The sequence below is a fragment of the Simochromis diagramma genome, unplaced genomic scaffold, assembly GCF_900408965.1.
Source record: "Simochromis diagramma unplaced genomic scaffold, fSimDia1.1 OVJJ01000302.1, whole genome shotgun sequence".
NCBI classification, from domain to species: Eukaryota; Metazoa; Chordata; class Actinopteri; order Cichliformes; family Cichlidae; genus Simochromis; species Simochromis diagramma.
Window position 1 is genome coordinate 4889442 of NW_024386792.1, and position 20324 is coordinate 4909765.

At 42.8% G+C, this 20324-nt stretch overlaps 2 protein-coding genes across 11 annotated transcripts in view; one reads left to right on the top strand and one right to left on the bottom strand.

The window, feature by feature from the left end:
• fam13a (family with sequence similarity 13 member A) overlaps positions 1-11880 on the top strand; it is a 29481-nt gene extending 17601 nt beyond the window's left edge. For 2 of the 8 annotated variants that reach the window (XM_040023926.1, XM_040023933.1), the window contains exons 6-17: positions 2542-2701; positions 4743-4808; positions 6607-6820; positions 6895-7036; positions 7311-7392; positions 7547-7752; positions 7969-8052; positions 8354-8452; positions 9078-9161; positions 9810-10006; positions 10543-10644; positions 10759-11880. In XM_040023926.1, coding sequence (XP_039879860.1) covers positions 2542-2701; positions 4743-4808; positions 6607-6820; positions 6895-7036; positions 7311-7392; positions 7547-7752; positions 7969-8052; positions 8354-8452; positions 9078-9161; positions 9810-10006; positions 10543-10644; positions 10759-10882 — 1560 coding nt within the window. In that variant the 3' untranslated portion in view covers positions 10883-11880. The remainder of the gene's footprint in view (positions 1-2541; positions 2702-4742; positions 4809-6606; positions 6821-6894; positions 7037-7310; positions 7393-7546; positions 7753-7968; positions 8053-8353; positions 8453-9077; positions 9162-9809; positions 10007-10542; positions 10645-10758) is intronic. The other 6 variants (XM_040023927.1, XM_040023930.1, XM_040023928.1 and 3 more) reach the window with 6 other exon arrangements.
• Positions 11881-12663: 783 nt separating this feature from the next.
• herc3 (HECT and RLD domain containing E3 ubiquitin protein ligase 3) overlaps positions 12664-20324 on the bottom strand; it is a 34908-nt gene continuing 27247 nt past the window's right edge. For all 3 annotated transcript variants that reach the window (XM_040023923.1, XM_040023922.1, XM_040023924.1), the window contains 3 exons: positions 18929-19112; positions 17115-17217; positions 12664-16210 (listed from right to left, as the gene is read on the bottom strand). In XM_040023923.1, coding sequence (XP_039879857.1) covers positions 16002-16210; positions 17115-17217; positions 18929-19112 — 496 coding nt within the window. In that variant the 3' untranslated portion in view covers positions 12664-16001. The remainder of the gene's footprint in view (positions 16211-17114; positions 17218-18928; positions 19113-20324) is intronic.

Below are 20324 nucleotides of genomic sequence, written 5' to 3' on the forward strand. Positions count from 1 at the left end.
GGTTCAAGCCAGTTTCTCAACAGTCACAGTCACGAGTCAGTTCATCTGTTAAGAAAACTAGCTACTCATGGTAACTAGCTGAAGCAAACCCTTATTTCCCTAACAAGTTTTATTTGTTTTTTGTTTTTGTTTTTTAGTCTAGTTAAAGTTTCTTTTCAAAATAAGTGTTTGAGGGTACTTAAAGAAAGATGTTTCTGTTATCACGAAACAGTACACTTGTATGGGGAAAGTGATAATGGTAGCATGTAATGCTCAATTTGCTGCCAACTATAAATGATACATACAGTAAGCTTGAACAGAGCTTTCTTAGAGCACTGGCTGCCTGCCAAACAGTTGACTAGTCTTTTAAGTCAAGCCGGTTAAAATTAATTCGTGATTGTAATAAATTAGTTTGAATGAACATGTCGCAGCTTGTTTTCCTTACAGCAGAATTTCTGTGAGTACTTTTACTGTCAGCTAATCAAATGTACCAGAACAAGTAGGATGAACTAATCAGGCATTGAAAGCGAGCAGAAGGTTTATGACTCTGAAACGTCATTTACATATAAAAGGGTGTGAGGAGAAAAAGGGTGACGTGCTGAAGGCGTTCTGGCTCCTTTGGGATCAGATAAGAAAAGCTACAGTCATTGTTTGGATTTTCACAATTTTGTGTCCCAGTTGGATTTAATTAAATGTATAAAAGGTCTTACTTAGGTCACCTTAATTTAAGAGTTGCAAAAAAGGAGATCATCGGATTAGATGTAACCACTCTCATGTTGTTGCTTTTATGACCACAGGGATTGTTGTGTTTCATTGGAGTTGTAAACACATCCACTGGGACTAATTTGCAGAGCTCATAGGGTGGGCGTGGCTATTCTGTATTAATGTTTTTCCTAGAATACAAGTCAGGATACTCTGCTTCAAAAAATGCCTTTTGTAAATGAAATAATGACGGTCAAGTTTCAGAGTTATTAATTGTTCCTTCTGAATATGAACAGTTTACCTGTTATTCAGCTATGAAGAAGACTCGCCCACTAAAGAAACAAGAGTAGACAGGATTGGCTTCATAAAAGCTAAACAAACATCAATTCAAGGAGAAGGTTGTTTTACTCAAAGACCACAGTGGATCTGACCGTTTGTGGGACTCTGTGAAAGCGTCTGATAAGATGCTGGAGCCAGTAAATACTCACAAATACTTGGGCATGTCACGCATGTGCCAAATGCTGCAAAGGGGCAAACAAAAGTGCCTTTGTCTGACAATGTAAAGAAATACTGAGAACATGTCGGATGATGTGCTGTAGTATGGTGCACTGCGCTTTAAAGGCTTGTGTGTATGGGGGGGGGGTGTATGTGAGGCATTCATTCTTAGATAAACTGATGCTGCGTGGTTTGTGAGTGTGTGTGTACTTTGTGAGTACATTGATTTGAGAGCAGTGACGGTAAGTGCGTCGAGGGGGAAGTTTCTTCTGTTTGTCCGTCACAGTCTGCACGTTCTCTCTAGGCACCATTAGATCCTGGTCATATCCTCTGTGGTTCACATGACATCAGAGCTGTTTTGGGCCCTGCGCCCTCCGCTAAAGCCACAAGGATACATATGCACATACCTGAGACTGATTATTCTTTCCTACAGTAATCTGTCATTATCATCAACAACAACTATCATTAACCAAAAAACAAAACAAAGCTACTTTACAGTGCAGCTCTTTCCTTTAAGCCGTCTAGTAGCTGTGAGTCCTGATTTGTTTTCCCTAAAACTAGTTTGGTCCCACGCCTGGACAGATTTAACTGATATGTTGAAAATGCATGAGCTGCCAAGTGCGAGTCCTTTCAACTAAATTATTTACAGTGCGGCCCAAGGTTGACGGAACAGCTCTGATCTCGGATAAGCAAAGTGGAATTTTTGGATAGTCTCAAATCTAAAAATAGGAAAAAGAGGGAGAGGCTGATGGGTATAAATGTGGACTAAAAAAAGCAGGAAGCAGGAAGTGGATTACATGAAGTTCTTTTGCTTCATCTGATTTTTTGTCTGCAGAGAGAGAGAGATGCAGGGGGGGGCAAAAAAAAATCACTCAGTCAGTCTACGTGTGCTGGCTCACGATTTGTGCTTTTTCTTGTTCTCGCTTCACGCCCCTCCTCCCTCGCTCTCTGTTCCTCTGTCTCTCTGTGTGTCTCCAGCACACCCCTCCCTTCTGCTCTTGCTGCTGTTAAACAAACAAGTCCAGAGCTGGGCGGGTGGGGAATATATGCATGTCAAGCCAGAGAAAAAGCAGGGAAATCTACCGTGGAGAGAAGAGAGAGGGGGAAAAGAAGAGCGGGAGGGGTGAGGGGAATCCTGTGGATGAAGGAGAAGGCGGAGCGAAGCCGCTCCTGCTCTCTAGCAGTCGGCTAAAGACAGATGGGAGGATGTTTTGACCAACTAGGGGAGCCAATCGCAGCCAGGGAGCAGCCCCCTACATTAGGGCAGGGCTAGTCTGAGGGAGTGTGTGACTCAACTTAAAGAGTGTGTTCACAGGCAGCCTGTTGTTGTTGAGCGCTCGTTTCTTTTCTCTCATGGTTGTGCAGACGTTGAAGACGATGAAGATCCAGGAGTCGCCGGTCACTTGTGACGCGGGTAGGGTCGGCGGAGAGGTGCGCGGCCCGGACTCAGACTGCGAGAAGACAAGCTGTGAGGACGTGCCCCGGTTGGACCTGACAGCACTGACTGAGGACAACAACTGGGGAGGTGAGCCTGGAGACCACCTGGCTGTTGCTTAGATGTTTCTTTCCTTTGCTTTTAGCCCATTTACAGTTTGTCTGGACAAAAGGACACACATGTCCAGACAGCAGGTTCAGGATCCTCCACCCCAGGTTGGGTGTTTGGGTCGCAGCTGCACACCTTCTGCTGCCTCATCTGCTCCTCCTCCTGAAGCATGCTGCTTCTGCTTTTCCTGCAGAATTTAATTGTTAAAGATCCTCTAGGTTCCCTAGGCTAACTATTTCTGCAGGAGAGACACCAGAGATGTGTTTGTTTGCTTGGTTAGAAGGATTGCAGTACTGCCTTCATCTCCCATGAGGAAAATATGAAAGTGCAGCAAATACTCGATCTGTGGTTTTATTTAAAGAGTAAACAGTGAGGTTCTAGCAGAATCTATCACCTATGTGGAAAGCCTGTGTGCAGGCTTAGCAACAGATGACCACTGCTGTTGTTTTCACTCACAAATCAATCATTAAAGGGTCGGCATGGATGGCGATAACAGCGTACCAATCAGCTGGCTGCACAAACTTGGGTTAGGTTTGGAGAGTTTATTGATCATGGCTGAACTGTTAAAGTTCGTGCTCCATTTAAATGTTGACGTCTCTGCACGTGCCTGAGATGTCAGCTGTACGCGGGATCCTAATTTATTGATCCTGGCTTATCAAGTGGCATTACTGTTAAGAGAATTTGCAAAAACAGCTAAAGCACTGTGTCATCCATTGGTTTCTTTCACCTTCCTTTAGCCGTCAGACTTCTCTCGAGCTTGTTATTAATGTGTTTGTTTTTGCCGTGACTGCGCTGTGCGCACTTTCGATTGTGTTGTCAGGGTATTGCAAGGGTGGAGGTTTCTGTGTTGATTGGTGAAAGCCAAGGCTTTTGCTGAACTGTACTCTGGAATGATGGCCAACGTGTTCATTCGCACACTGGAAGGACATGTTTCTGCATGTTGTGTTGACATCTTTCCGCTGCGGCGATTGGCTTTGACTCTCACTGCCTCCGCCACCGCTGCTGCTTCCTGTTTGAAGCAAGAATCAAAACTGTTCCATGCAAGCAGCCTGTCACTTTCAGCAGCCGCGTGTTTGGAGCATTAGTGGGCAATTGCGTGTTTGGTGGAGCTCTCTAGTGGCCGGACCTCATAGAGGGAAAACACCAGCAAGCTTTAGATTTGTTGTTGTCTCATAGTGAAGTGTTGTGTCTGAGATATTATGCTGTTTAGGCTGTTTGAAGTCATGGTTTGAGCGATTTTGCCCAGCCTGGTAGACGGTGTGTTTACATGCTTGTAGTTAAAATGTAATTTGTGTTCTAGTGAGGCACACCGCAGTGAGTTACAGTTCTTTATTCAGTCCACGTGGCGGTTTTACTCATTTGTATACCATCCTTTGCATCTTGCCAATTTTTTCACCCCTTTCTTCCTCTTCCTTAAACTCCCCCCGACTCCCCTGTGTTCTGTACATTGTGTCCTGAATACATAACTAAGCTCGTGGAAACAGGGCGCCTGCATGATTGGCTGTGACAGGCTGCTTCACATGAGAACAAGCAGCGCTGGTCATGGTGCGTGCAAGTATTGTGCAAAGCTGAACTGTATTTCCGTGTAGTTGGCAAGATTATTCATCAGCACAGAGTGCCAGAGAGGAATTGCTGCATACTGTACAGAAGGCATACTGCGGGCCAAATGGCCATGTGGGTGAATGAGGGCTTCAGGCAGGAGTTGGAGACCTTTGTCCCAGTAAAGTTCTGTTCATGACCTGATATTTGGTGTCCCCCGCCTGTGTGCCAGCGGTGGTGGAAACAACAGTGGCCGATTTTTTTTTCAGACAGCGGGAGACACAGTTATGGATCTCACATGTCCCACGAGTTCATTAAAGTTTATGTGTCTGTGTGTTAGTTTAATTTCCAGTAACTAATTCAGCAGGAAGGATGCCTGCTAGTTCTTTGGCTTATTTCTTACTTCTCTTTCTTTGTTTTTCTTCCTTCATCTTGTCCTCTTCTCCTTCTCCACCCCCCCCATTTCCCTCTTTTGTTCCTCTAGATTCTCCGTTTTGTAACTCCCCTTTCCTTGATTTCAAAAGCATTTTCTATCCAAGTTGTTGCGATGGTAAGTCTCCCACTAACATCACTGTCAGTGCTGACTGGCCTTTTCTGCGAGTGAGATGCCAGAGTGAAAGAAAGGAAAGTCTGTCTGTCTGACTTTTACCGCTGCATGGCAACATGCTTGAGTGATCGGGAACATTGTGGCAAAGGGTGGCACGCCTGCGCACACGCACGCACACACGACCTTTAGTGAAATGGCACACCGGCGTATTTTTTTTGTTTCATTAGTCCAGTTAATCCTCAGCCATCAGCGAGCAGTTGATTTAAAGGATTAATTTCAAATGCCGTGAAGCCTTACTGGCCGGCTACACTGCACTAAGCTTGATAATAGGCCTCAAAGGAAGACCTTCAGTCTGACTGAGGGTTTGTTTGCTGTGAGAGAGCTCTAACAAGCGAGAGCCCTGCTACTCGATGAACTGCACGTACCTGGAAGTGAAGGAGGACCCCCCGGGACTCCCGAGCTGGAATTTGAGCTAAATCATTTCTCATACACCTTAACCCACCCCAGCTAAGAAAAATATGCATGTGCGGTGTTGGACAGGGCGTGCATATTTTCCTGGTTGCATACTGACACCTTGAATGTTTACACTGACAGTTGGTTTCCTTCAGCGCTTGTTTTTACTCCCTTTTATCTGTTTTCTCGGTGTAACGTCTCCCCCGCATGTTTTTCATCACCCGACACCTGATTTTATGGGTGTCTCCTGTTCCATGAAATCTACATCAGAGTTCCTGCTGACTTTTATGTTTTGAGACATTTCATAGAGAGCTCCTAGTTTAACTTTTAAACAATCAGATCATCCTCGGTCTGCTCTGTCGCTCTCTCTAACGCACACGTGCTCGAACAGATGCGCCGTTCCCCTGTCGACGTGCCGAGTGGAAACTAAAACACAAGCTCATCACTGTACCTCTCATCAGGGGTCACGCCCTGACATTATCCCACAGAGTGCCGGGCTTTATTAATAGCCCGGCGATTGTCAGGGGTATCTGCACGGCTATTTTCACCAAGCATAATTATTGCCAGAGTGGAGACTCTGTAACCAAGGGATGAATAAAGAGAGAGAGAGGCAGGGTGGGTGTGTCTTACCCACAGTTTCAGAGCAACATCTGTGACTGCTGAGCCCCAGAGGAAATTCTGTTTATTTATTTTTTTCCCACAGAAGCACATCCAGAACCTTCCACAGAGCCAGAGAGGCTCCGAGATGATGTTAGCAGGGAGAGAAGTCGCTGTCTGGCGTCTTCAGGATGAGAACCGGGGCTGATTTTAGAAAACGAGCCGTGCATGCTGTTTGACTTTCCCAGGACACTTTCACATTTTGACCTCCTATATTTGCTCTGACTTCACAAAATATACATATATAACCCAACAGGAAAATATGTGAAATGTGACATTCGGTAGCGTGCTAGCCACCAAAGAGCAGCTGAATGTGTTCTGATAACAGTGCCCATGAACTCACATCGGATGTTTTAGTGCTTTTATATATTATCTTGCACAACATCACACCTGTAAAGTCTTTTTTTGGCAGTATTTTTCTCCAGTTAAATGTCTTCTTGATTTTTAAAGTAGAGATAAGTTGATGGCGGTGCCTGTTTTGGTTGGCAGAGCTAACGGATTTAAGAAGGCTTTTCTCAATGCGGCTGGTTTTCCAGCATCATATTGTCCCAACGTTAAGGACTTTCCATGCATGAATGTGCCGATGTGCTGACTAATCTGTTGTTTTTTCACATTCTCTTATGTCTTGCATGTGTGCAGAATTATGAAAGTGCGATGAAAATCTTGACATTTTTGTTTTTGTGTCACTCAGAACCAACCCCGGCGTACTCGCTGCAGAGGGAGAGCATGGACCGCGAGGAGGCCAGGCTGTCCCCTCACTGTGGGGGGCGTCTGATCCGCCAGCTCCTGGAGGAGTCCAGCGACCCGATGGTCTCCCCTCGGTTTTACGCCTACGGACACTCCCAGCAGTACCTGGATGACACGGAAGTGCCTCCATCGCCACCTAACGCTCACTCGTTCATCAGGTAAGCTGACGTGTGCTTTTGCAGAGCTGGAAGGAAGGAACTGGGAGCTGTAACAGCATCATTTATCTCAACAGTCGCAGGCGGAGTTCATCGCTTGGCTCCTGTGATGATGAAAGAGAGGAGCTGACCTCCGCCCAGCTCACAAAGAGGATTCATGTACTGAAGAAAAAGATCCACAGGTTTGAGGAGAAGTATGAAGAGGAGCGAAAATACAGGGTAGGTAGTAACGACCGGTTCATTCGTCATTGTTAATAAAGCCCCGCGCCTTAAAGTCAGACTGTAATGATGTTTCTGTGAAACATAAACAAGAATATTGACTGTCAGAGGTGCATCATTACACCAAGTAGGGCTCTGCCTTGTTGTTTAGCAAGGCAGAGCCCTACTTCAGATTTACACTGTTATCCTCATGTGAACAGTAATTGTAGGTATTTTATTTTGAAAGAGCAGCTGATCATCTGTTTTTTTTTTTTTCTTCTTTTCCTCCACGCAGCCCTCCCACAGTGACAAAGCTGCAAACCCAGAAGTGCTGCGGTGGATGAATGAACTGGCTAGGCTTCGCAAAGAGCTAAAAGGTAACACACACACGCACACATTCTGACAGTTAATTTGATCTAGTTTTAGTCATGATTCAGGCATCTAACTTGCTTCTGATTGGATCACTTCCGAACTCGTCCCGCCTTTCTACACAACTTACTGAAAAGCTCTGGTTCCCGTCTTCTTCACCAGAACACAAGCTGATGAAGTCTGAGGAGGACCTGACGCCTCAGCCCCGCCAGCGCAGCAACACGCTGCCCAAAAGCTTCGGCTCGCAGCTGGAGAAGAAACCTCAGCAGGAGAAGGCGTCGAAGCCGCCGGTGGAAAGCACCCTGGAAGGAATTCAGAAGAAGCTGCAGGAGAAGAGGGACGAGGTGAACCGCCCCGAGGACATCAAGGTAAATCCGCGGCTATGTCGCACGCTCACACAGACAATGGAATAAAACATTAAAAGCCAAAAGACTTTACATGTTTAAAGCATAAATTTTAAAGCAGACTGCACACTCTGAATTTATTGTCACACAGAGACAAATAAGTTTTGTTGCGAGCAACACGGACTGAACTCTTGTCACTTTTAAAAGGCGAGCGACTCACTTCCTGTCTCCTGCTAACAGGATATGACACGGGAGCAGATCGCCGCAGAGAAAGTCGCCCTGCAGAAAGCTCTTCTCTACTACGAGAGTATCCACGGCCGACCGGTAAGCCTCCCTCCATGTGTTTGTTTTATTTTAGACATTTTAAATGCAAAGATTTGCCCAGTTTTGCAAATAAAGCTGAACCCATATCAGTTTGTCTGGACCAAATCCAGATGCTGTAATTTTTATTCCTGTCAGTACAGTTACATATCACGCCCTGCAGAGATCTTATAGTGAAGAAAAATGGTTTTGCTGTAATTTTGTTTTATGTTAGCAAAGTAGCTAGTTAGCGTGCAGGTAGAGAGGATGACAGAAATTTGCTAAAACTGTGCTAACAGTGTATCTTTGTTCTCCCCACCTGGAGCAGATGACGAAGAGCGAGAGGCAAATCATGAAGCCGGTGTACGACAGATATCGCCTGGTGAAGCAGATCCTGTGTAGAGCCTCCACCATTCCTGTCATAGTAAGTATCACATCCCAGCCTCCCTTTAGCTGCCGGGTTTAAAGCCACACTCTCAAAACATGCACAGACACTTAATCCCAGCTCGTGCCGGCTTTAGCACCTGCTGCTGGGAACGGACAGCAGCCATGAAGCAGCTTTCAGTGCACTCGTAAAGCAAGGTCAGAGGTTACAGGCTGAGGTCACAGGAAGTGACAGCAGAGTGTTGAAGAGGCTCAGGAAGTGAAAAACAACACAGCCAAGTTAAATAAACGGAAAATAAACACAGCAAGTTCTTAACATGTATTTTTACATATTTATATTTCAGAAATGTAGGAAAATAAATCTGCTTATGGACTAAGTGTAAAGCTCTCAGTAAAGTTATTTACTGAACATCTTTATGATGTAAGACATGATCTGCATTATGTGCATTATATAATGCACTGCATCTAATCCGCACCACGCAGGCTGAGCCTGCTGCCATATTGTTCCTGACATGGAGACGCAGAGGAGCAGACAGAGGAGCTCAAACAAAAGCCGTTAAATGTGCTTAAACCTGACAGAAAAGTGTGAAGTACTGTAAAAGAAAGAAAAAAGGTCAGTTAGCGTCTCAGCGTGGTTAACTCCTCCTTCTCGACCGTCACCACAGGGCTCTCCCTCCAGCAAGCGCAGAGGTCCCCTCCTACAGCCCATTATCGAGGGTGAAACCGCACTCTTCTTCGATGATATCAAGGTGAAGAGCCATTGCTGCTGCTTAATAATCAGTGAACCGGCTCCCTCTTCCTCACCTGCTAAACTCCCACCCCTCCTTCCCCTTTATATTTACTACCATTTGCCCTCTAATGAGCCTGATTGCTGCCTGTTGATTGGGCAACTGTAGAAGTGTTGAATCAGTAGTTGCTGATCTATGAATCACTCTGTGATTAATGTAATGATGTAAGTGGATATTAAATGGGTTAAAGCTTGTTGTGATTTAAGTGCCTAAAACAAGGCTGGAATACTGGTTTATTTTTCCTAAACAGCAAATATGTGCATACAGTATATTAAAAATGTATCATTGTTATCATTATTTTTCCAGCACTGTTTGCAGGCACTCTGTGGACACCTTTTTTATTTTTTTATTTTCTGTATTAATTGAACAGTTTTAGTTGAATAAAGGTGGCCTGATTAACTCCATTCATAAAAACAAATGATTCCAAATGACGACCATCGCGGTGATTTCTAACCTCTGTCCACTAACGCTGCACGATCCTCACGCCCTGCAGTATTTGAGCCCAGGAGGCCGCCTGCTGCAGCAGCGCTCACCGCACGATGAGACCCTCTGCCCCCTCCCCTCCCTTGCAGCCCGTTGAGTCTAAACCCTCCCTCACTCTCTTTGTAGGAGGAAGAGGACGGCTCGGAGGACGACGGAGACTCCAAGACCCAGTTCACCGTGACCGTGCGACCCGACATCGGCGTGTTCAGCTTCCTGGAGCACGCGGATGAGGAAGTGGATGGTTTCATTTCACCCGTGGACGAACTTTCCCCGTCCAAGAACACGATGGACACGAGGCTGTCCAACCTGCACTCAGCTACTATGTAAGTACTCGCAAAACGCTCATTTTACTGTCAGTTTGTGACAGATTTGGGTCTGTTTGAGAGGATTAATCCTGATAAATCAGCAAAAATTGCAGATCTATCACTGTCTGCATACACAGAAATCCAACCAGAGCACAAATTTAGAAATTCCTCTAAACAGAGTTGCCCAGTAACCTTGCCTTTATATAGGAATATAACCAGGATACAACCATCTGGCAACGAATTAAATAAAGTCACCTGTTGCAAAGAAACATTACACTCATGAGCGCACACCCATTCAAATTAATAGCAAAGTGTTTATCAGCCAGTGGTTGTTTACAAACCTTCGCCATTGTGTTGCAGAGCAGTTGCAGTCAGTCCAAGTCAGACTTAATTTGTTTGGAGACAAGTTGCCTCCCACCTGTGTGACCTGTGTAATACAAAAAAACAAAAACCGAGCCAAAGTTGTTGATTTTTGGGGGGGTTTTTGTAAATGCTGGAAGTCTGTGTATATTTTAATGTGAGACATTTAAAAAACATTTCTCCTCACCCCACAGGCAGGAACTTGTAGAGCAGCTCCAAGAGACGAGAGAGGAGAAGAAGAGGATTCGCAAGAACTTGAAAGAGTTTGAGGACCAGTTTTTTAGACAAAACGGAAGGTAAGAAAAAAAGAGTTTGTCAATGTCAAATATTTGGAACTGCATAATAAGAAACCTCGACACGAAGGTTTTTTTTCTCGCAGCGACGTAACGTTTGCCGCCTTGTTCCTGCAGGAACGTGCAGAAGGAGGACCGCTCCCCACTGGCTGTGGAGTACAACGAATACAAGCACGTCAAAGCCAAACTGCGGCTGCTCGAAGTGCTCATCAGCAAAAGAGACTCAACTAAATTCATCTGAATAAAGCAAAGACTCAATAAGAGGACTGGTGCTGTGTCTCCAGTGTCACAGTCAACACATCTCACCTTGCTAGAAACAGTCATGTTTTCCTCGCTGTTGGATGCTGTTGACGCGCTCCGTCGAGCTCGAGGGTTTCCCTCCGTCAAACTGCTGCGCCTGGAAAAACGTTGTCGTCACCTCACCTCGAGGAGGGGACGTCGCTCCGGACGAAGCAACATACGCACAAACTAAACTGAATCACACTTGTATTGCTGATAATTTATTTTGAATGTTTGTCTCATGCACAGCCGTAGAAGTCTTAAAAAAACCAAAAAAAACCCAAAACACTTGATAATTCGGTCATTAGCTATAAAATTGCCGCTGCTTTTTAAGGATCGCGTGTATTTTTCTAAAGGAGATGTTACTCGATCATGCTGACAGTACCGAAGTTTCACTTGTGACCACAGCATTAAATCCTCTTCTGTAAAAGTTTTATCGTTTGAAAGAAGTGGTTTCCTCTTTCACTGGGGCCCAAAGACAGCAGCTCAGAGCGCACACAGTGAGCCAAAATCTTTCATCTCCTGGAAATCACCCAGTTTCAAGATGACCACTGACACTTGCTGCGTTTTTGTACGCCTTAACCTGCTTTCCCCTCATTTACTTGATGTTAAATAAGCTATCGTCCCCTTTAAATCACTGCTGTGTTTGCTCACACCGATTAACACTGACAACGCCAGTTCTGAGGCGAGCGCGGGCGTGGTCGACGAAGCCTCGTCCTCTGGTCCTCGCTGTAGTTTGTTTGTTTGTAAATATGGATCATCGTATATGTTTACATTTCTGTGAGCGAGTACTTTATCCCTTTTTTTTCTCTCCAATTTTCTGGATGGTAATCAGTGTGAATTTTGTTTTCACTGAATGTAAACACTGGCCGGGCTTAATGAACTGAGTGTGTACATTTTAGTACATAAATTGTATTTTGTGTATATAATGTGAATGAAATCATATTTTTACTGAAGGTTTTTTGGGCTCTGTGTTTTTCCTTTGTGAGGTTGCGAATGTTCACTCATCCAGTCGAAGGACTTTACAGACAGATCTGAGATCAGTCGGTTTATTTATATAGCAGCAAATCATAACATCAGCTGCCTCAAGGCGCTTTATACAGGAAGGTAAGGACCTCCCTAGAGCACTGTGCGATGGCGGGAAGGAAAGTAATAAAAGGAAATAAAACAGGGATCAAAAGCGTGTATAAAAAAACTACAGCACCAAATTAAATAAATAAAATTGTTTAAATATGAATGTACATATAAGATTATATGTGGTACATTAAAATTTGTCTTTCACCCATCATGGTCTTCAGTTCAACTTAATGATTTATTGGTATAAAATTGACAAAAAGCTTTATACCATGTAAGGATTTAAAATATGTCATGTGACCTTTGACCTCTCCTTCAAGGTCAGTCAGTTGATCTCAAATGTTGATCTCAAACATCTCGGCTGATGAAGCATGTTCACTGAACGTTTGGAAGACTGGGAGTGAACTGCTTTCAGAAACTTAGTTTTTTTTCTTGTAACACCTAAAATCTCACCTCTGACATATGACCCTCAGAAAATATCAATTAAAAATAAACTATACTGAAACAAGAACCCTAACCTTAACAGCAGGTGCTCAGATAACAACTAAAAAAACAACTCTATGAATCAGAGGCATCACATCTGGTCCATCTGGTCATAGGACATGCCGTTCATGAATTCAAGCAATTTAATGAGGAAGCTCAAATGCAATCACAGGCCACACAGAAGTCTTGCTTTTATACTGTATTTTATTGAAAACCTTGGCTGGAACAGAGCGCTTTGAGTAAATTTCAGACAAATAATGATTAAAAAAAAAAAAAAAAAACTTATTCTCTAGCACATTTAAAGGTGCAAAAAAGTCAAGGGCTTCACAAACCTTTGCATAGGACTAAACTCTGCAGGAGCCTTAATCAGACAAATATTGATTGAATATGTGTGTGTGTGTGTGTGTGTGTGTGTACACATGCAGTATAGAACTAAGCAATAAGATGAACTGCCAGCATTTGAGACCTTTATATGTTTGGCCCAGAGCTGTGAGTACAGAAGTGGGCTGCTTCAGGTTGTTATTGCTGAGAGGACGTGTTAGTCAGAACACATCGAGTCATTTTACTGCCCAAAGTCACATTAACACCACTGTCGTGTATGAAATGGATATAAAATATATATTATATATATGCGAGACCATTCCACGCACGTCACGCTAATACACAACCTAATTAAATGTTATCTTGTACTGCGAGGTGTCACTGCAGGAATATTTATACATCATCAGGGCGACTTTTGGAATAATATGATGGGTACAGTTTATCATCAAATGGCTATTATATGCAGACTTTTTACTAAGTCATCTGCCCACACTCTTAAAATATTCATCTCCACTTGGAGACCAGACTAATAACAATTATTAACTCTAATGTTTGTATATTTAGGTTTATGTGACATTTTGGGACATGTTTTTATTTGCTTCTTAGCAGATCGGTTCAAATGTCATTACAGAGGAATCGGTTTGCTTGGCCTAGCAAAAACACGGCTAGTTTGGCTCCGTCACACGGTGAATAAATCCAACTGAGAGCCGCTCTGATGATCAAAAATGACCAAAGTTTGTTTAACCCTCTGAGGTCTAAGTCATCATTTTATAGAAGCCATGAGAGTGTTTGTTAGGGGGGGAAAGAAGCGTGAATAAGGCTGGGAGAAAAGTTTCATAAACACAATAAATGACAGTTTTTGTCATCCACACTTACAGGGGATTTATATTTGTAAATCTGCAACCCTGCAGCCTACACCGTAACTACACATGGACACAGTCTGCGTTGGCTGTGATTGGACAGTTTGGGATCGTCGTGAATATTTCCATCTACTGTGTCTACTGAAAGAGACTATATGGAATTGAAGAGAGAAACCACCGACGACAGGACGAACTCCTGGTTTGTTGAGATACCGCTGCTTTGGCCAAGAAGGACTTTGACTGTATTCAGATACTCGTCTGTGTCAGGGACCACATTATCAGAATGTGTATCTAAAAATCTGTTTCAAAATACTTCACGAAAGTGATTAAAATTAGCACTAATCCAGGAGACTGTTCTTCAATAACCGTGCATCCACGCCACGGCAAACATGGAGTGTGTATCGCTGGAAACCAGAGTGGTTAAACGAGAGGTGCTCTCTTTTTCTGGGACTTTCACCTGTTGCTCGCACAGACTGTAGTAAAATATGGATTCTTTAGAATGGCCATCAGGGGGCGACTCTTGTGGAGAACACGCCCTGGGCTCCATGTCTCTGTAACCTCAGTAGACATTTTTCTGAGGAGTTTATGGGCTCAGTCGTTAGTTTTAGCTCACACGGAATGAAACAGGAAGTTCATTTTGTAAATGATTTTATAGTCACAAAGGAGGATTAGCCAGGATAAGCTGACTGTCCCTCGGTTTCCTCGCTCATCACGTCCAGTTTCAGGCAAAAATGATTAGCTAGGGTCTTCACTGTCCATGGGTGGTGTTATCTTGACTAGCTCCACCTTTCATACTGTGGTTATGTTGTTGCTAGGCACTGTCATCGAGGGCAAAGGTGTGATGGCAAGGTCACATTTTAGATATTATAAGCAAACCTGGAAGCACTAAAAAAACAACAACAACAAAAACTGCAATTCCTGTAGTGGCCACTGGAGGCTGAGGCTAAAGTTAATCCCCACTGACTGCCATGGTAAGACACCCAACTTTATACAATTACAAAGTGTATTTAAAGCCTGGTATCTACAGTTCCTCATTCATAAAAACCACATAGGGGCGCAGACTTGTTCTATAACTCATCACGGCTAATGCCAAACTCAACATCTTAGCGTATTAGTCCAAATACAGTCATCTCATGGGGTCTTGTTTGATTGCGACCTCGCAGATGATGCGGCCCCTTTCAGCTAGAAAATCTAACTAAACAGCCAGTAAGCGCGACATCCACATGCTTGTAACAACAGGAAGTGCGATCTTTTTGTGTCCATCTGAAGGAGCCAAACATGTATTTGCTACCACTTCCAGTCTGAGCGATGCTAACTGATGCTTCATATTCAGCTGACATGCTTTTCTTGCAAGAAAGCGAATAATCACATTTCCAAAAACTTCACTGCTAAATGACAATCTGGTTTTTGTTTTCACTCTGTAACATGCACACACATCCACCAAAAAAAATATAAAAAAATCAATAAATAAAGTTTTGTTTCCGTACAGAAGGTTTCGCTGTAGAAAGGCAACACTGTTGAATGCAGGTTCAAGAACAAAGTCAGCTGCTCTGTGATCCACAGCTAAAACAGAACGAGGGATTGCAAACGATGTTCAGCATGCTCCGCTCCCTGCCTGACTCGCTTGTCCTCTTTCAGAATCAGGCATAGAGGACATGCTGGTGGCAGATTTAAAAGGATCAGCGAGACTAACACTCCTCCCAACCTCACAGTGAAGATTATATTCAAAGTGCTATTTACATACACGTATATATGTATGTGTGTGTGTGTGTGTGTGTGTGTGTGTGTGTGTGTGTGTGTGTGTGTGTGTGTGTGTTAATTTTGTCAAAAATAACCACTCTATTTAATAAATTAAAAGTAACAAAAAGCAATATATTGTCTCAAGGTAATAACATGATTCTTTAATGATTAAAAATAGAATTTAAGGAATATAAAATACACAGCTTTGCAAACAAAACAAAGCAAAAAGAAATTAAGAGTTTCTCAACCTTCTCTGGTCCTAGTTTTTAGGTCCCGAAGTTTTCATAATCCAGGGTCGTTCTGCACATTTTAGTCCATTTAGTGCTTTTTTGGTTAATTTCCATGTTGGCTGTTATCTATCAGTCATTTGATTCTCCTCTAAATGGTCCTGGAAGGCTGAGGAACTTTGCCCAAAGCAAAAAAGCAATAACACTCTGCATTTACATACATAGACCTTTAAGATTCAAGATGCTTAACGATCTTGTTAGACCATATATAAACAGAGTGACCCTCCCGTGTCCAACAATTGCCCACTCACACTCTTGACACTCACGTGGGGGTGTATTGCTGTTAAAGTGCGTTAAGTCTCCCCTGGGACTCTCCTCAGACCAGGCTGAAGCCCTCGTACTGTTCCACGGCTTGAGTGAGGCGGCGGCGCAGGATCTCTTTGGTCTGGTAGCGGGGCATGTCCAGCAGGTTGTAGCAGGTGTGGGCCACGGGCAGGTAGTGCTCCTCTGCTGTGGTAGACTGGATGATGATGCGCAGGCTCTCCATGCCGTGGATGGGAATGCGGTCACTACCGGTCAGGAACACTGCAGGCAGAAAGGGGACATACAGAGCAGAGGTAAAACAAAATTAGGGAAGCTCTCTGAAACATGTTTGTGCTCTTGTGCAGACACAAGCTTGATGTTTCTGGATGTTATTAATAAATCTGGTCTTTGCCTGTCTAGACAATTTTTGACTCGCAGAGAATATTGCTCCGATTTTCATATTTTGGCTAAAAGTCATTCTTGGTTGCAATAAAAACAACATGCATGTTTTTTTTACACTGCAAAGAAATGCTTGTTTAACAGAGAAACCTGCCCACAGAACTCTTTGGGCTTTAAATACACTTTAAATAAATGTGTAAAATTACAGAACAGAAAAAAAGAAAGAAAAAGAAAAAAAATTGCATTATTCTCATTATTAAGATTGAAAAACCTGAAATTCTGCATTCAGAGACTCATTAAAAGTGGCTGCAGTGAACGACCCATAAGTTCAAATGTTAGGTTTGTGGTTAGCTGGCCTGAATGGACCCTTCAGAGTGCTAGTTCTGCCCCCCGGGCCAAATGTTTGACACCTCTGATCTAGGAGCAAGAATCACAGGGTGATTTTAACAGGACATCGTCATGCCACACTTCCCACAACAGCAGCGGTATCACTATGCTCGACATTATTTAATCATATCATTTACTATTACTAAAGAATTCAGCATAATTGAGGTCTTGTAAAGTAAACAGTTGAATCTGAATGTAACACTTTATTCAAAACTCCTGAAATGTGTGATTATTTTCATTAACACTGAAAAGTTCTCGCTTTCGTTAAAGCAGCACGAAGCAGCTCTGCTGTCTTCACGATCTGCTCTCATGACCTGCAAATTATTACACTGCAAAGCGACTGCGGGTAAGAGAATTAAACTGCCACGCAGATCATTTAAGGAGGCAATTAAAGGCTTACACAAGAACTGCTTCTTCTTTTCCAGAGGGAACTCGTGGAAAACCTCCCAGAACAATCTGACTGTTGGATGAGTGGCGGTGTACTCCCCCTTATAAACGGCGTTCTGTAGAAAGAGAGGAGAGATTTGGAGATTAAAAGCCTGTTTTACCATCAGTAAACAATTTGATTTGTGGAAAACATGTTAGTTCCTTATCAGTCAGGAAATAAAGTCCTCAGAGACGTGCAACAATCTGGGTGATTTTTGCAACTACTGGCCTAAAAAAAACAAATCAGTTTCCCAGTTTTTTGACATCTGACAAAACAATCTGCTATGCAGATGTTGTAATCTGCACAAAAAGGACCTCTGGACACAGGAGATAAAGTCACGGGTAAAATATGTGAAGAACTGTGCCGGCTCATACCGTTTATGATCACATCCAGAGCTGCAAAGTAAGCCAAATGTCACAACAACCCACAAGAGCCGAGTTTCTAAATCATTTATTCGCCTCCATATTAAATGATCCAGAGGTGTGCCTTTTCAACATCTGGCAGGAATAACACGAAACACACGAGAACGAGCCTTTCAGAAAAGCTCAGATTTATCTACAGTTTTCTTCACCATCCAATCTAAATTTTAACTTACCTAATATGATGATTTATGAATATATATTTAGAATATTTCTGACAACATAATACACATTTCAGTATTTTGCAACTAAAGGTACAATATGTAAGATTGGTAAACCACAAACAGCTGAAACATTCAAAAGTAAACTAAATCTATAAATTATTTATTATCATTACACATGTGCAATGAATTTTGATGCAGTCTTATCAGTGCAAACCTTTGAAAATAATATGTTTAAAAAGTAAATATATGTACACAAGTAAAAACCCATCATCCCAAACAATCCTTCACACTCTATGGGCATTCATTGCAGTTGATTCTCTTAAAAATTGCACATTACTACAAGTGTATTTATGAGTTTTGGATTAAAAAAAATTCTTTGGTTCATGTTTTTAACGTCCTGAAACGTCTGCCCTTGCGCTGACATTCAAACAGAAAGCGGTGCAGGCGGGATGGATGTTTCAGGACACTCTCAAATGACCGTATGACACTGGAATAGCACACTACAGAAATATCTCCTGAAGTTTGATTTCTAACTTGCTAATACTGCGTCAAACTCAATTTTTTTTGTTGCTTTAGCACTGCAGAATTTATACTTATTGTTCCACTTTTTCTTTTGCATCCAGTAAAAAGACAATCACAACAACCAAACGTGGTTCGCCGGTATCTGTATCTTACACCAGTGAAAGAGCCTTCTCTTTCCTGCTTCTTACTAAAGACGTAGACACCTATAATTAATCTTTCAGGTACAATGTAGCACCGCCTGAGGTGATGGTTTGAGGTAATGTTTGAGGGTGTCTCTCACTACCGTTCTAATCTAAGATGAGACACAATATATGCTAAACATCTATCATTCACTGAGGCTGGTATGTAGAGCCGCAGGCATGGCTGCAGTGGTTATTCTGAGTGAGGCAGTTCCCTGGTTATATAAACACAATGCTAAAAACTACATCATTCTTTCCTGTGGTCGATGACAAGGATTTTAGTTTTGGTTTTTTTTTAAATGCAACATCCGAACAAATCTTTCACATATAAACTAGTGGTCTGCAAACACTTGTGCTGCAGGGGATTCAAGATTTTAATCCAACAATGACAACAACAAAAAAAGAAAAACACACACAGTGAGGAGAGGCTTTGCTGACCCTGAGCTGGAAAGTTGATCAGAGCAGTCGGAGTACATGTGCAGATGATTAAACCACACACTGACCTTCTCCATCTCCTCCCAGTTGTAGTTATTATTGCCGACCACCATGGCCATCAGCTCGGAGGGCTGGAACAGAGACAGGATCTCACCACCACACACCTTCAGGAAACCAGCGGAGAAGGCAGAGTACTGCTCCCCCACCGAGTCTGAGAACACGTAGCGCAGGTAGGCCTCCACAAACTCCTTCCTGAAACACACACACACACACACACGCACACACAAATAGGTTCAGTAAACATGCAGAAAATGAGCACATTTATTCAGATGTCAAAGTGGGACTATAAACACTCTCTTCCTCTCTCATTGTGTCTGAATCCGAGTGTGTTCACACTGTCTGAGCCGTCTGTTCAAAGCTTTTTTTTGGTTTGTTTCTTGAAACCTGCTTGGAACTCATCAACGTCCTCTTCATCCAGCCCGCTCTAATTTTGTTTACACCTCTGTGAGGTCTTAGCGCAGAAGTTGCTTAGGTAGATTAAACCTCTAATCTCTTCATCTGTGCTGGAGCCACCTGTGAGTGCGTCAATATATGTGTAAATACTAAAACAGATTTGTTTTCACTGTGCCAAGCCAAACCACAGAAGCAGGACACGAAATGCTGAATAAATCCCCTGAAAGACTTATATTTAAACAAAGTTCCTACCATTAATCTATTTTAAGACCTCTGAAATGAATGCTTAAAAGTAAAATTACTGTACTGAAGGAGAGGAATGTGCAGCTTCAACATTATTTTTAAATTTGGGAAACCAATGGAAAGCTTTAGTTTGGGCTGAGCAACTACTGCAGTCAGTCAGTGATAGACATCCATGCATTTATCAAACATGTCAAAGACAAAAGGGAGAAGAAAGCAGAACATATTTGTCACTTTCCATCACTAGTCAAAGTCAGACTTAAGTCTGATTGAGATGCTTTGTCGTGTCCTTTGAACAGGCCGTTCAGAAACCCTCCAGTGTGGCTGAATTAAAACAGTTCTGCAAAGAGGAGTGGGACAAAATCCCTCCACAGTGATGTGAAACACTCACTGCCAGTAATTACAAACACTTGATTGCACAAGCATTAATAACTATTAACTGGTAACACAACTAGTTATTGGTTTTAGGGAGCAATTAGGTTTTAAGAACTTTTTTCCCCCCGTAATAAATACATTTTATATTCACTCAGGTTATCTCTGTCTAAGACATGTACTCAGCTACAACAACAGGAAACCCCAAGCCAACCACACACAGTGCATAACAGCATCTTAATAGATTCAAAATAACAGGTTAAAAATCCCAAAGTGAATCAGATGTCGGTGATTCAGAAGAAACCAGTTACTTTAACTCAAATGTTCAGGAACGCGCAATCCTTGAGCAATCACTCCAAGAAAGAAGAAAAAGAGAGACGCCAGATTTTTAAAACCTTT